Below are 15,827 nucleotides of genomic sequence, written 5' to 3'. Positions count from 1 at the left end.
TGTCAATTACATAGAAGAGGGCCTGATGCACAGTCAACACTACACAAGGGCTGGTTGTGATTGCAGAACAGAGATAAAGACAACCAGGGTGAAGCAAAGAAAGAGGAAACAGACAGTAGAAACAGGGACAGAGACAATTTGGAAACCGAGTGTTGGAGGGCAGCCATCCCGGGCACAGGCCAACCTCGGGTTGAAGTCCTCACACCCGACTGGGATCCCAGAGGCCTGGGGCCAGCTCTGATGTTGGGAAAGCTTGCCCTGGACAGGAAAGCCCGGCTGCAAACCCCATTCTCAGCCCTGCACATAAAAGCCAGCATGGACCGTCGAGGCACTGTTGCCCAGGTGGAGACTGCTCTGGACGCCTCCCAGGAGACAGTGGACGGCAGCACCTGCTGCAGCACGAGGCACAGAGGGTGCACTGCAGAGAGGAGTGAGGGCAGAGGCCAGGGCGAGGAGGGGGCCGGCTCCCGCTCTCTCTCCCACTGCGTGTGCTGTGCCTTCAACGCTCCGAGCATTGCCTTCCCTGCGAGCCTAACCCAAGGCGGGGGGCTGGACGCGCTGGACCCTCTCTTTGGCTTCCCTGACGTCTCTCGCCTGCTGCAGAAGCACAGATGCGGCCGAGTGTCTGGGCCGCAGTGGCCGCGGGGCTGTGGGTCCTGTGCACGGTGGTCGCAGCGGCCCCCCAGCGCTGCCTGCTCTCGCACTACCGCTCGCTGGAGCCCCGGACGCTGGCGGCGGTCAAGGCGCTGAGGGACCGCTACGTAAGTCACCGCCCAGCCCCTGCGCCCCCTGGGACCCTGGCCCCACCGGGTTCCCACACACCCGTCCCTGTCCGAAGGGGTGCTGCGTCCTAGCGCCCAGCAGGCGCCTCTCCTATGTCAGCGCCCACAATTCCCACCACGAGACCCCCGCAGTCCCCGTCGTCAGCGCGAACGTAGGCTCAGGGTCAATCACAGAAGGGAGCCCTGCCGGGCGGACTTGGCTCCAGGTCGGGGCGCGGGGCTTTGCTGGGGGAGCGCGGGGTGCAATTCAACCCTGGTTCACGCCTTCGGGGAGCTCCCTGGTTCAGTATACGACAGGCACGACCGTAAGCTGCCAGTACCCATCCACGTCCAGGAATCCCAGACTGTGCAGAGGTTAGGGTCCCTGGCGAGGGGGCCTAGCCGTATGCTGTAAGCGCCGCTTGTACCGCAGGAGGAAGAGGCGCTGAGCTGGGGACCGCGCAACTGCTCCTTCCGCCCCAGGAGGGATCCTCCGCGGCCGTCGGTGAGTCCCGGAAGCGGGCGGGAGAGGCATGGCCTGGGCGCGGCCCCCTCTAAAGCCCTCTCGTCCCCGCAGTCCTGCGCTCGGCTCCGCCACGTGGCCCGGGGCATCGCGGACGCCCAGGCCGTGCTCAGCGGCCTGCACCGCCCGGAGCTGCTTCCCGGCACCGTCCCGATCCTGGAGCTGCTGGCGGCCGCGGGGAGGGATGTGGCGGCCTGCGTGAGTGACGGCCGCGCCCCGCCGCCCCTCGCCCCCGCCAGCTTCTCTGCATCCTCAGGCCCACGGCGAGCCCCAGCGCTTTGCAAATCTGTCCCGCTTAGCGGAAAAACCTATCCAGACCCGAGTCGGGTCCTCTGGGTGTCCTGAAATCCGGGCTTGGGTCTGCGGCTGGGAGGGCCACGGGCAGATGCAGAGGCGGCTTCGTCCTTCGCCTTTTCCATTTGCCTCATGTCCCACCTCCAGCTTGAGCTGGCACGGCCAGGCTCCTCCAGGAAGGTCCCCGGGGCCCAGAGGAGGCGTCACAAACCGCGGAGAGCTGTGAGTGCAACAGGCAATACAGGGTTAGCCCGCAGGGAGGACCAGGCGAGGCTGACAAGGACGGGACTGAGGCTGGGAGCAGCGGGACTGGAGGGGGATTCCGGGGGCGGGGGGAAGAGCCTGGTTTAGCCCCGCTGCCCTCCCTCCCGGGCTCCAGGACTCGCCTCGGTGCCGCGAAGCCAGCGTGGTCTTCAACCTCCTGCGCCTGCTCACGTGGGAGCTCCGGCTGGCTGCACACTCTGGGCCTTGCCTCTGACCCCGCCCCCTCTGGCACCACCGAAACCTCCACGCCATTGGCTGCCGAAAGCAGCTCCTGTCGTCCATTGGGCTGGCCAGGCGAGGCTCTCAGTCAATGGGTGCTGAGGTACAAGAACTTCTTTGCAGCCGTAGGCCTGACTTGGATCCACTGTCTCAGATACAAGAGGAGCGGGTCCTTCTACAGGGAAGAGAGCACGGTTCTCCAGGACGCCATGATATTTCCTCGGGGTGCATTGTACGACCCTCCAGGGGTTGCTATGGCAGGAAGAGACTTGAACTCTGGAAACCGTGGCTGACCCCCAGGGAACAGGGACCAGTTCCTCCTTGTGTGGTTACCAGGACACCCCCAACACCAGGTCCTGACCCCGGATTTGTAGCCCCACAGCCAGCTTTGAGATTCAGTGAATCCGTGACTCTTGGATCCGGCATCTAAGGGACATCAATCCATGAGGGATTTGGTAGTGAAAGGCCCAAGAGTCCTTAACTGACTGTAGTTCTTTGGATTCCCTTACGTGTGTTGTTTGTATTTGTGAAGTTCCTGTGCATTTGCTCTTCTGTTTCCTGGTTTAAATTTATTGCCAGTTATTAAAGAGTGTTTTGATTGCATTGTTTGTTTTCCGTATGATGATTGTGAGGTGCGCCTTGCAGCAAAAAAAGAGGCCGAGCCAGGGACTCAGGTGGCCTGAGTTTCAGTTCTGACCCTGCCAGTTAATTACAGTGGAATTCAGGGCAAATTACTTTTCTGAGCCTGTGTTTCCTCACCTATAGGATGGGTTAGTATACTTGCCTTGTGTTGGAGTAGTGTACGTTGAGATCACGTTTAAAACTCTCCAGCTGAGGTCCTGGTATGGTCTTAATGAGTGGATTCCATTAAATAATCACTAACATAAATACACAAACAATTGTGTTATTAATTTTTTCTCCAAATCTGTGCATTAGCAATCTGTGTTGCTGAATGCACCCCTCCTTGCCAAGGTCACACAGCTAGTGAGGGTCAGAACCAGGTTTGAACCTCAGACCTTTCAGCTCCAAGACCCATGCTCTTCACCACTGCCTGAACTTCCCTAAGAAAGACAGCACCCATGTGGTGTCCTTCAAGTCCGTCGTAACACCTCAATTCTTGAGCAGCGGCTCATATTCCTGAGTCCTTCCTTGCCTGGGCAATTAAGAAATATTGGCCTCTGGGCATGGTGGCTGATGCCTAAAATCCCAGCAATTTGGGAGGCCTAGACAGACAGATCACTTGACATCAGGAATTTGAGACCAGCCTTGCCAACATGGTGAAATGCCGTCTCTACTAAAAATATAAAAATTAGCTGGGAATGGTGGCACGAATCTGTAATCTCAGCTACTTGGGAGGCTAAGGCAAGAGAATCGCTTGAACCCAGGGGGCGGAGGTTGTAGTTAGCCAAGATTTTGCACTGCACTCCAACCTGGGTGACTGAACAAGACCCTGTCTCAAAAAAAAAAAAAAATATATATATATATATATATGCCAGGAGTGGTAGCTCAGGCCTGTATTCCCAGCACTTTAATAGGCTGGGTAAGGAGGATGGCTTGAGCCCAGGAGTTTGAGGCTGCAGTGAGCTATGATCATGCCATTGCACTCCAGTGATAGAGTGAGACCCTGTCTTAAACAACAACAACAAAACCAGAGCAGGTGAAATCCTCTTGGGAACACACCTTCCTGCAGGTTACCCCTGAGTCTCCATCAGTTTCTCTTTCCCTCCAGCTGCTCACCTGGCTCACTGGCCCTGCCCTGCTCTGGGCTTTCCCAGCCTGGGGCTCCCCTGGTGGCCAGTGTCTTACCTGAGGCTGTGTTTTCACTTTTCCTACATCAGCTGGGACTGCCCTTCTGTCAGGGATAAAAGCTGCCCCATGGAGCTCAGGCAGAAATTACATCCCAGGCAGAGCTCGAAACTGACAGAAAGAGTCAAAGCCAGGACACAGTCTGAGATCCAGAAGAGGGGACTGAAAAGAACAGAGACTCCAAACAAGACCCAAACAGACTGTGGGTGAGCGCCTCACAGTGTTTCTTCTGCTGACAAAGACCAGAGATCAGGAATGAAACTAGGTGAGTCCCACATCTCTGTCCGTGCTCAGCTCCTGCAGCCCCTGCCCTCAGGGGGCAGCCTCTCCATCCCCTCAGCTCCCTTTCTCTCCGTGACACAGACATGACCGGGGGCTGCATGCCAGTGCTGGTGCTGATGGCCGCAGTGCTGACCGTGACTGGAGCAGTTCCCGTTGCCAGGCTCCACGGGGCTCTCCCGGATGCAAGGGGCTGCCACATAGCCCAGTTCAAGTCCCTGTCTCCACAGGAGCTGCAGGCCTTTAAGAGGGCCAAAGATGCCTTAGTGAGTCTCCCCCTGCCTTCCTGCCATGGGCTAGCCTCTACCCCCACTCCAAGGGTCACCATGCTTTCCCACTCCCAGCTTCCTTCACTGGGCTAGCCTCCACCCTCCCTGCAGTGGGCTATCTCATGCTCCTACTGCAGGGACTGACTCATGTTTTCCTGTAGAAGAGGGTCCTCTACCATCCTCCCAGCAGTTAACCTCCCCTATCCTGTTGTCAGCCATCCTCCAATCCCATCAGAGTGGTCTAACCTCCACCCCTCCTGCTGGGGCTAACCTGTGCCTTTGCTGTCTAGGAAGAGTCACTTCTGCTGAAGGACTGCAGGTGCCGCTCCCGCCTCTTCCCCAGGACCTGGGACCTGAGGCAGCTGCAGGTGAGAGGGGGAGTCAGGCCCACCCCTGCCCTCCCAGCCCCACTCACCTGGCTCTGTAGTGGCCCCTTCACCGTCTCTTTCTCTCTTGTCCCTCTCTCTTCTCCTCACACCTGCTCCCCCTTCCCTCTGCTCCCACCTGACCACACTGGCTGTGCCCTCTCCCCTGTGCCTGTCACCTTCACTTGTTCCTCTCTATCCTCCTCCCCAAGCTGTTCCCCTCACCTCCCCCCTCACCTGCTCTTTCTCACCTCTCCTCAGGTGAGGGAGCGCCCCATGGCTTTGGAGGCTGAGCTGGCCCTGACGCTGAAGGTTCTGGAGGCCGCCACTGACACCGACCCAGCCCTGGTGGATGTCTTGGACCAGCCCCTTCACACCCTGCACCACATCCTCTCCCAGCTCCGGGCCTGTGTGAGTCATCGGGGCCCAGGCACCCAGGTCTGTGGGCTATGAGCAGCGTCCTTCCCCGGGCCAAGGCCCCAGCTCACACACCGCCCTCCTCTGCCCACAGATCCAGCCTCAGCCCACGGCAGGGCTCAGGACCCGGGGCCGCCTCCACCATTGGCTGCACCAGCTCCAGGAGGCCCCAAAAAAGGTGAGTGACCCGGGAAGAGAGGGACTGAGGTCTGGGGAGCCACTGGGAGCCCAGACCCTGGACAGCCCCTGACCCATCCCCTCCTCCCTACAGGAGTCCCCTGGCTGCCTCGAGGCCTCTGTCACCTTCAACCTCTTCCGCCTCCTCACGCGAGACCTGAATTGTGTCGCCAGCGGGGACTTGTGTGTCTGACTCTCCCATCAGTCACGCAACCTGAGATTTTATTTATAAATTAGCCACTTGTCTTAATTTATTGCCACCCAGTCGCTATTTATGTATTTGTGTGTGTAAATCCAACTCACCTCCAGGAAAATGTTTATTTTTCTACTTTTTATAATCCTTGTTGAAATAAACAATGAGGAAAAGACACCCATGACGTGGGACTGTTTGTGTGTGTTGATGTGTATTTCCTTTGCGTTGCTGCCATAACAAATCACCCTAAAAGTAGCATCTAGAACAGCAGGTTCATTGAGGCTGTGCTGTCCACTGGGGTCCCCGGGCCACATGTCACTATTGAGCACCTGGAATGCAGGTGGTGCAACCTCATTTTTTCAGTGAGTGTAAAACATACCCCAGAATTTGAAGATTTACTGTGGGGAAAAAAAAGTAAAACAGCTTAATTATAATTTATATATTCATTAGATGTTGAAATGATAGCACTTTGGATGTATTGGGTGAAATGAAGCATCTTTAAAATTAATTTAGAGCCTGGATGCAGTTGCTCAAGCCTGTAATCACAGCACTTTGGGTGGCTGAGTTGGGAGGATCACTTGAGCCCAGACCAGCCTGGGCAACATAGCAAGATCCTGCCTCTATAAAAAATTAAAGAATTGGCTGGGCGTGGTGGCACAAGCCCATAATCCCAGCTACTGGCGGAAGTTGAGATGGGAGGATTCCTTGAGGTCAGGAGTTCATGACCAGCCTGAGCAACAGCAAGACCCTCTCTCTTGCATGATCACATCTCACTGTAGCCTCAAACTCCTGGGCTCAAGCGATTCTCTCTCCTCGGCACCATCCTCCATGCACTCCAGCTCCTCCCCGAACTGGGATTACAGGCTTGAGTCACCGGGTCCAGCCCATTCTCTTTCCAAGAAGCCCCTGAATTGTATAAGCAAACATGAGGTCTCACTAACCCTGGATCGGCCCCCACAAATGAGGAGGACAACTTGGATCAGGGACCCCTGCTGAGTAGAGTTGGCTGAGCTGCTGGAACAAAGAGTCCCCCAAATACAGTGATCGTGGATTACAAACCACAGAGTGTCATTCTCCACCAGCTCCTCCTCCCAAGGTGAGCGCTCCCCCTGGCAGGATGGCCCCACCCAGTCATCCAGGGGCCCTGGTTCCTGGCAGTTCTGTGCTCCCCAGTCCCCGGGACAGGGCTCCCTCACCATCTTCACCCACTGGACCTCACGGCAGCCGTGAAAAGCCTATGGCCCTTTCTCAGAATGAAAGAACACACACAGGACAAAGGAATCCAACTCTGATTGTAATACAGTGATCAAAATATTTTTTCACACTGTGACATAGCAATTCATGTGCTTCTTCATGAATGCATTAAGTAAAAAATCACCTGTGGCAACTTTAATAACCACTGTGACTTAGAAGCAGGGATGAGCATAAATGACATTTCAAGGTGCCTGCTGGAAGATAACGTGATAGGAAATGCCTGTGATTTCTTTTGGTGACAAAGTCACAAGTTCTGCAAACACTGTTGTGGTGTGTTGCCTGCATTTGTAATGGATTCGTGCTAGACGCAAGACTGGTCCCCAGAGACGTTCCTGATTCCTGGACCTGGGAATATGTTATGTTCCATGGCATGAGGGACTCTGCAGATGTGAGTAAGTTAAGGGTTTGGGATGGGGACGTTATCCTGGGTTGTCCACCTGGACCCAATATCATCACAAAAGTCCTTCTAAGAAGGAGGCCGGGGTCAGCATCATTAGCAGGAGATGTGACCACAGAAGCAGGACGTTGGAGTGATGTCAGGAAGGGAACCGGGGTCAAGGGATGCTGGACACCCCCAGAGGCTGAGAAAGGAAAGAGATCTCCTCTGCAGCTTCCAGAAGGAACCAGCTCTGCTGACACCTTGACTGTCAGAACTGTAGGAATAGAAATGTGCATGCATTTTGTTTTGCTCTTTTTGTTCAGGTAATTTAAATTTTTTTTTTTAATTGTGGGAAACCCACAAAATGTACCATCTCATCCTTTTTAAAGCACATTGTTCAGCAGTGCAATTTTATTATTTATTTATTCTTTTTTTTTTTTTTTTTTTGAGACAGGACCTTGCTCTGTCACCCAGGCTGGAGGGCACTGGCATGATCATAGCTCATTGCAGCCTCGACCTCCTAGGCTCAAGTGATCCTCCCACCTCAGCCTCCTGAGTAGCTGAGACTACAGGTGGGTGCCATTAGCCAGTCAGATGCCTGGCTAATTATTGTATTTTTAGTAGAGATGGGGTTTTGCCATGTTGGCCAGGTTGGTCTCGAACTCCTGACCTCAAGTGATCTGCCCCCCTTGGCCTCCCAAAGTGCTAGGATTACAGGTGTGAGCCACTGCATCTGGTCCTAGTGGTGTTTGCTACATTGTTCTGCAAGCGATCTCCAGAACTCTCTTCATCTTACAAAATTGAATCTCTGTACCCATTAAACAACAACTTCCTATTAACCCCTCCCGCTACCCCGGCAAATATTTAGGCACGTCCGTTTCTAGGAATTTGACTCCTCTCGGCACCTCATGTAGGGGGAATCATACAGCATTTGTTCTTTTGAGACTGGCTTATTTCACTGACATAATGTCTTTAAAGTTCATTTTTATTGTAGCATGTGTCAGAACTTCCTTCCTTCCTCTTGCTGTCATTTTTTTTTTTTTTTTTTTTTTGAGACAGAGTTTTGCTCTTGTTGCCCAAGCTGGAGTGTAGTGGCGCGATCTTGGCTCACTGCAACCTCCACCTGCTGGGTTCAAGTGATTCTCCTGCCTCAGCCTCCCAAGTAGCTGAGATTACAGGTGTCTGCCACCACACCCAGCTAATTTTTTGTAGTTTTAGTAGAAACGGGGTTTCACCATGTTAGCCAGGCTGGTCTCGAACTCCTGATCTGAGGTGATCCACCGGCCTTGGCCTCCCAAAGTGCTGGGATTGCAGGCGTGAGCCACTGTGCCCGGACTCTCTCTCTTTAAGTTTAGAGACAGGGTCTTGCTCGGTCACCCAGGCTAGAGTACTGTCGTGCAATCAGCTCACTGCAGCTTCAAATTCCTCTGCTCAAGTGATCCTGCTGCCTCAGCCTCCTGAGTAGCTGGCACTACAAGTGCGTGCCACCATGTCTGGCTAATTTTTTAATTTTTTGTAGAGACGAGGCCTCACTATATTGCCCAGGCTGATCTGGAACTCCTGGATTCAAGCGATCCTCCTGCTCCGGCTTCCCAAAGTGCTGGGATTACAGGTGGGAGCCACTGCACCCGGCCAGAATTTTCTTCCTTTTGAAGGCTGAATCATATTCCATCATATGTGTAGACTATATTTTGTCCATCCATTTATCCATCCCTGGAAAGTTTGAGTTGGTTTACACCACTAAGTTCGGGGTCATTTGTTACAGCAGGTGTAAGAGACTAATACATTCAAGAAATATCAAATTTCAGACAGAGGTTAGTGAGAATATACATGGTTTTTCCGCCCTTCCAAATCCACAGGCCCAGGAATTCTTCTGCCAGGTTAGAAGCCCTGCCCTGGAGATTGTTCTCACCTGCACAGCAGGATTCTGCTCTCAGACACATCCAGTTTTTCAGTGGTGACAATAGGAAACAGAGCAGGGACCACCCACCCTGTGTTTTAAGGCCTAGATCCTGGTGAGGGGTTAGTCACACGGTCACCCCTAGCATGCAGGATGCTAGAGAATGTAGTCTTGGGTTTGGTGGCCGATACTAGTCTCCATGTCTAATAATGCTGAGGATGGAGGGGCAAGAGGGTTTCAGAGCACACATGCACACGGCAAGGTCAGCCCCCAAGTTTCCTCAAGGGACTCCCTGGATGGGCAGAAGTCAGGTGACCAAGGACTCAGAAAAGTATCTTCAGGGAACTCAATACCTCTGGTCAGCACGGTAGCTCAGGCCTGTAATCCCAGCACTTTGGGAGGCCAAGGCGGGAGGGTCACCTGAGGTCAGGAGTTCGAGACCAGCGTGGCCAACATGGTAAGACCCCATCTCTACTAAAAATACAAAAATTAGCCAGGTGTGGTGGCGGATGCCTGTATGAAAATATACATGGTTTTCCCTGCCCTTTCAAATGAAAATACACATGGTTTTCCCTGCCCTTCCAAATCCAAAGGCCCAGGAATACACATGGTTTTCAGCTACTCGGGAGGCTGAGGCAGGAGAATCGCTTGAACCCGGGAGGTGGAGGTTGCAGTGAGCTGAGATCGTGCCACTGCACTCCAGCCTGGGCGACAGGCAACAGAGCAAGACTCCATCTCAAAAGAAGAAAAAAAAGAAAGAAACTCAAAACCTCTGAAGGCAGGAGGTGCAGGGGTTAAGGCCTGGGTGTCAGGGAAAACTCAGACTGCTCTTAGCGCGTACCTGCTGTGTAAACTTGGCCAAGTCTCTTAACCTCTCTGAGTACCCGCTTCTTCATTTTCAAGGTAGAAGAAAGCATGGTACCTTCCTCAGAGGTTTTGGGAGAATTCACTGCTCTTGCATGTGTAAAGCCTCCGGGACAGGGTGGCATCCGTTAGAGAAACTTGTCGTTGTCCTCACTTTGCACTGGCTGTTCCCGTTGCCTAGAATGCTGTTCCCTCCCTCCTCCTTTAGGTTTTCAACTAGATGTCCCCTTCTCTGGCTGCCTTAGAGCAGGCAACTTCTTCTGGGTTCAGCCGGCTCCATCTGCAGCATAATTTTTCTCAAAAGCGCTTCTTGCAGTGACATTGTATATATTTAACTTATTTGTTACTGCCTGACTCTCCCACTGGTATGTCAGCTCCTTGAGAGACAGAGAATTTTGTGTATTTTGTTCTCTGCTGGGCCCTCAGTGCACAGGACAGTGTTGGCCCATAGTTCCTGCTCAATAAATACTTTTTGAATCAATGACAGATTCAATGAATGAATAAAGGAATTGGTCTGTTACAATCAACCTGCTTCCTTTGAAGCCCTCAGCTGTACCTGAATTCCTGAGTAGACACTGTCACTCCCTTGTTCCTGCATCCCCCACCCCCCAACTGATGGCAGGTTAGGGAGAGTTGGGAGTGCAGGGAGGGCTCTCCTTTTTTCCTTGAGATGAGGTCTAGCTCTGTCACCCAGACTGCAGTGCAGTGGTGCAATCATGGCTCACTGCAACCTTGAACTCCAGGGCTCAAGTGATCCTCCTGCCTCAGCCTCCTGAGTAGCTGGGACTACAGGGTCAGACCACCATGCCTGGCTAGTTGAAAATAAAATTTTTTGTAGTGACAGGGGTCTCGCTATGTTGCCCAGGCTGGTCTCGAACTCCTGACTTCAAGTGATCCTCCCACCTTGGCATACCAATGTGGCCTGTCCTTTTCTTTATACTCTGTGCTCTTGGCCTCACTGACTCCGTCCTCCCATCCCCACAGTGTCCCTTTCCCTGGGTGGTCTTCCCTCCCCTAAGCAGCCTCCTTCTAGAGTCCCCCCTCCCACCCCTCATGGAAATACTTCCTGGGTTTCCCTCAGCCACCCCCCTCCACATCTGAGCAGTCTGCAGACACACAAGCCCCCCACCCGCCCCCTCAAACCCTAGTCCTGCCCTGGGGGCACCTGTGGCTGCTCCTCCTGAGCTGAAGCTGCTACAGCCCCAGGCATGTGAGGTTCAGGAAGTCACCTTCCTGTAGGCAAACACAGAGCCTGGCGCGGGCACGTGTCACTTTCTCTTTCCCCGGGGGCAGCTGCGTCACCTGGCCCCGCCCTGCTCTGGACTTCTCCAGCCTGGGCCTCCCCGACCCTGCCCCATCCGGTGCCTCAGGCTGCTCTGCACCCGTGGGATTGGCCTCTGTCCCAGCTAAACAGTGTGCCCTGGAGCTCAGGCAGGTAAGATACCCCAGACCAAGCTGGAAATCAGAAACAGCCAAACCCAGAGCAGCAGGTGGAGATCCAGAAGAGACCGAAGTCAGAGACTTTGAATGACTGAATAGAGACCCAAAGCCATGGAGCCCAGGACAGTGCATCCCCCTGGTGAAAAAGGCACAGGAACCACCTGTCTGTTTTAGTCTGTTTTCTGTTGCTTACAACAGAATACCTGAAACTGGGTAATTCATAAAGAAAAGGAATTTATTCCTTACAGTTCTGGAGGCTGAGAAGTCCAAGGTTGAGGGGCCTCATCTGCTGAGGGCCTTCTTGCTGGTGGGGACTCTGCAGGGTCCCAAGGTGGTGCAAAGCATCACAGGGCGAGGGCACCGAGCATGCCAACTCAGGTCTGTCTTCCTCCTTTTATAAAGCCACAAGTTGGCTCACACCTGTAATTCCAGCATTTTGGGAGGCCGAAGTGGGTGGATCACTTCAGGTCAGGAGTTTGAAACCAGCCTGGCCAACATAGTGAAACCCTGTCTGTACTGAAAACACAAACAAATTAGCTGAGTGTGGTAGCTCAAGCCTATAATCCCAGCTACTCAGGAGGCTGAGGCAGGAGAATCGCCTGAACCCCAGAGGTGGAGGTTGCAGCGAGCCAAGATCATGCCACTGCGCTCCAGCCTGGGTGACATAGCGAGACTCTGTCTAACTAACTAACTAACTAAATAAATAAATAAATAGAGCCACCAGTCCCACCCTCATGGTAACACATCAACCCATTAATCCATTAGTCCACTAATCCATAATCCAATCACCTCTTAGAGGCCCCACCTCTGAATTCTGCCACACTGGGGATTCGGTTTCCACATGAGCTTTGGAAAAGATAAATATTCAAACCACAGCACCATCCATTATCTTAGGTATTTATGCACCAACTACCTTGCCTAGATTACCACCTCCAGATCCCTATTTGTTTGTGAAGCCCCCAAAAAAGGTTTGTTCTTGTGCTTTTTATACAATCTGTGACAACAAACAATGAGAAAAATAATTTGTGACATTGACCTTGCTTGTATACTTGACTTTGTTAATGACTGAACGCCACCTGTCTGCATATGTGACTGTAGCTGTGTGTGTTTGTGTGTGTGTGTGAGACAGAGAAGGAGAGAGAGAGCTGGGCATGATGGCTTATGCCTATTATCCCAGTACTTTGGGAGGCCGTCCTGGGAAGATTGCTTGAGCACAGGAGTTTGAGACCAGCCTGGGCAACATAGCAAGACTCCCATCTCTACAAAAGATAAAGAATAAAAAAAATTAGCCTGGCATGGTGGCGTGCGCTTGTAGTCCCAGCTACTCAGGAGGCTGAGGCAGGAGGATCACTTGAGCCAGGGAGGTCGAGGCTGCAGTGAGTGTGATCCCACTACCGTGCTCCAGCCTGGGTAACGGAATGAGACCCTGGCTTTTTGTTATTTTTGTTTATATTTTTATTTTTTTGAGACAGGATCTCACTCTGTTCCCCAGGCTGGAGTGCAGTGGTGCCATCTCAGCTCCCTGCAACCTCCGCCTCCTGGGTTCAAGCGATTCTCCTGCCTCAGCCTCCTGAGTTGCTGGGACTACAGGTGTGTGCCACCATGCTGGCTAATTTTTGTATTTTTGGTAGAGACAGGGTTTCGCCATGTTGGCCAGGCTGGTCTCGAACTCCTGGCCTCAAGTGATCCACCTGCCTTGGCCTCCTAAAGTGCTGGGATTACAGGCATGAGCCACTGCATCCAGCTGACCCCTTCTTTAAAAAAAAAAAAAAAGAAAAGAAAAGAAAAAGAAGAAAGGGAGAGAGAGAGGGAGGGAGAGAGTAAGAATATGAAAGAACAAATGAAGAGTGAAAAAATAACTAAGGATGCTTTCAGTTACAAGTTGTGGAAGATTTAATTGCAAATGACTTAAACATCACAAACAGTCATTATGCCAACTAATAAGATGTCTAGAGGGAGGCTGTGGCTGGGTCAGAGCAGCGGGAAAATGGCATCATCATGGACCGAGGATCTGCATGTGTGAGTGTATGTCTCATCTTATTTTTAAAAAGTCTTTTTATTACTTTTTTTTTTTTTTGAGACAGAGTCTCACTCTGTCACCCAGGCTGGAGTGCAGTGGCACAAGTTTGGCTCACTGCAACCTCTGCCTCGGGGGTTCAAGCAATCTTCCTGCCTCAGCCTCCTGAATAGCTGGGATTACAGGCTCCCACCACCACACCAGGCTGATTTTTGTATTTTTAGTGGAGAAGACAGGATTTCGCCATGTTGGCCAGGCTGGTCTCGAAATTCTGACCTTGTGAGCCACCCATCTCGGCCTCCCAAAATGCTGGGCTTACAGGTGTGAGCCACCGTACCTGGCCTACTATTTTTTTTTTTACATTTTATTTTTTGCATTTTGTTTTTTACATTTACATTTTTTTTAACATTTTTTACATTTTTTTTTACATTTTTACGTTGCCCAGGCTGGTCTTGAATTCCTTTGCTCAAGTGATCCTCCTGCCTCAGCCTCCCAGAGTGCTGAAATTACAGGTGTGAGCCACTGTGTCCAGCCAGTGTGAGTGTATTGCTAAGGACGTGTCAAACTTGTGTTTGTGCCTCATTCACCCATAACCTCCTGTAGTTCTAAACCTGAGGTGACTATTGTCAGGGTGGGGACTTCTTGGGAGCAATGTCACAGAGTTGTCATCAAAAAGTCATTTTTGATGAGTTAGGTAGGTTAGAATTGCAAGCAATAGAAACCCACTCAAGCTAGCTTAAATGAAAATAGGAATGTAGTACAAGGTTAAAGGCTGTGTTAAAGAATCTAATAGAAAACATTTTGGCATTATCTTGTTGAATATATGCAGATTGTATGAGCCAGAAATTCCAAGTCTAAGATATATCAAGAGAAACTCTTGTACACATGCAATAGAGACACATGCAGTACAAGAATGTTCTTTGAGGACAAAGGTGGCTTGGCCGGGCGTGGTGGCTCACACCTGTAATCCCAGCTACTCGGGAGGCTGAGGCAGGAGAATCGCTTGAACCCAGAGGTGGAGGTTGCAGTGAGCCAAGATCACGCCATTGTACTCCAGCCTGGGCGACAGAGTGAGACTCCTTCTCAAAAAAGAAGAGGTGGCTCACACCTGTAATCCCAGTACTTTGGGAGGATCATTTGAGGCCAGCAGTTCAAGCCTGGGCAATATGGCAAGACCCCATCTCTATTAAAAAAAATACAAAAATTAGCTGGGTGGGGTGGCACATGCCTGCAGTCCCAGGTATTCAGGAGGCTGATGTGGGAGGATCACCTGGGCCCTGGGAGGTGGAGGTTGCAGTAAGTCATCATCAAGCCACTGCACTCCAGCATGGGTGACAGAGCAAGATCCTATCTCAAAGAAAAGAATATTATTTGCAGTGTTTGTTGTAATAGCAAAAAATTAGAAACAACCCAAATAGCTACTAACAAATGAATCACTGAAATGAGGGGTGTGGAATACCATGAAGCAGGAATATGAACTACCACACATTTCCACATGGATAAATCTTAGCACTGTGGCAACCAAAGAGGAGTGCCACCAGGATGTCCCTTCTTTTTTTTTTTTTTTTTTTTTTTTTGAGACAGAGTCTCTCACTCCATCACCCAGGCTGGAGTGCAGTGGCATGATCTTGGCTCACTGCAACCTTCACTTCCCCGGTTCAGGCGATTCTCGTGCCTCAGCCTCCCAAGTAGCTGGGATTACAGGCGTGTGTATTTCTTTTTTGAGACGGAGTTTTGCTCTTGTTGCCCAAGCTGGAGTACAATGGCACGATCTCGGCTCACTGCAACCTCTGCCTCCCAGGTTCAAGCGATTCTCCTGCCTCAGCCTCCCGAGTAGCTGGGATTACAGGCACGTGCCACTACGCCCAGCTAGTTTTTGTATTTTTTAGTAGAAACAGGGTTTCCCCATGTTAGCCAGGCTAGTCTCGAATTCCTGACTTCAGGTGATCCTCCCGCCTCGGCCTCCCAAAGTGCTGGGATTACAGGTGTGAGCCACTGAGCCCAGCCATCCCTTCAAAAAAGACCGTGCCATTCTGTTGCAAGCAGGGCAGTGCCTTCAGGATCTGCATCAGCTTTTGAGCCAAGACCTGGGAAGACATCAGTGATTATTGAGCATGGCTTCTCAGATCCGGCCGTGCCTACCCAATGGGAGGCTCCTCTAATGAATGACCTGTGTTCTGAGCTCCCTATGGCATTGGTCAAGATTGCCAGAAATGCATCTTATTCAGGCCAGGCATGGTGGCTCACACCTGTAATCCCAGCAATTTGGGAGGCCCAGGTGGGAGGATCACTTGAGGCCAGGAGTTTGAGACCAGCCTGGATAACACAGCAAGACCCTGTGTCTACAGGAAAAAAAATAACATCAGATTCTGAGCCTCTCCCTGCCCAATCCCACCTCACCTTTTT

The 15,827-nt window shown here is 52.0% G+C and overlaps 2 protein-coding genes across 3 annotated transcripts; both read left to right on the top strand.

The window, feature by feature from the left end:
* The first annotated feature begins 333 nt into the window (after positions 1-333).
* Positions 334-2,879, top strand: LOC129019658 (interferon lambda-4). The gene is made up of 5 exons (XM_054462691.2): positions 334-761; positions 1,195-1,266; positions 1,339-1,482; positions 1,726-1,800; positions 1,958-2,879. Exons 1-5 carry the CDS (start codon positions 612-614, stop codon positions 2,054-2,056), a joined length of 540 nt encoding a protein of 179 aa, XP_054318666.1. The 5' UTR covers positions 334-611; the 3' UTR covers positions 2,057-2,879.
* Positions 2,880-4,122: 1,243 nt separating this feature from the next.
* LOC129019656 (interferon lambda-2-like) lies at positions 4,123-5,646 on the top strand. 2 transcript variants are annotated; one of them, XM_054462689.2, is made up of 6 exons: positions 4,123-4,132; positions 4,231-4,412; positions 4,706-4,783; positions 5,042-5,191; positions 5,292-5,375; positions 5,469-5,567. In XM_054462689.2, the coding sequence occupies exons 1-6, from the start codon at positions 4,123-4,125 to the stop codon at positions 5,565-5,567; spliced, it is 603 nt and encodes a 200-aa protein (XP_054318664.2). The 2 variants fall into 2 exon arrangements, with proteins under 2 accessions (XP_054318664.2, XP_063513584.1); XM_063657514.1 differs by lacking the exon at positions 4,123-4,132 and having other exon boundaries at positions 4,194-4,412; positions 5,469-5,646.
* The last annotated feature ends 10,181 nt before the right edge of the window (positions 5,647-15,827 follow it).

The sequence above is a fragment of the Pongo pygmaeus genome, chromosome 20 (assembly GCF_028885625.2).
Source record: "Pongo pygmaeus isolate AG05252 chromosome 20, NHGRI_mPonPyg2-v2.0_pri, whole genome shotgun sequence".
Taxonomy (NCBI): domain Eukaryota; kingdom Metazoa; phylum Chordata; class Mammalia; order Primates; family Hominidae; genus Pongo; species Pongo pygmaeus.
The sequence above is the reverse complement of the archived record's forward strand: the minus strand, read 5'-3'. Positions and strand labels throughout refer to the sequence as shown.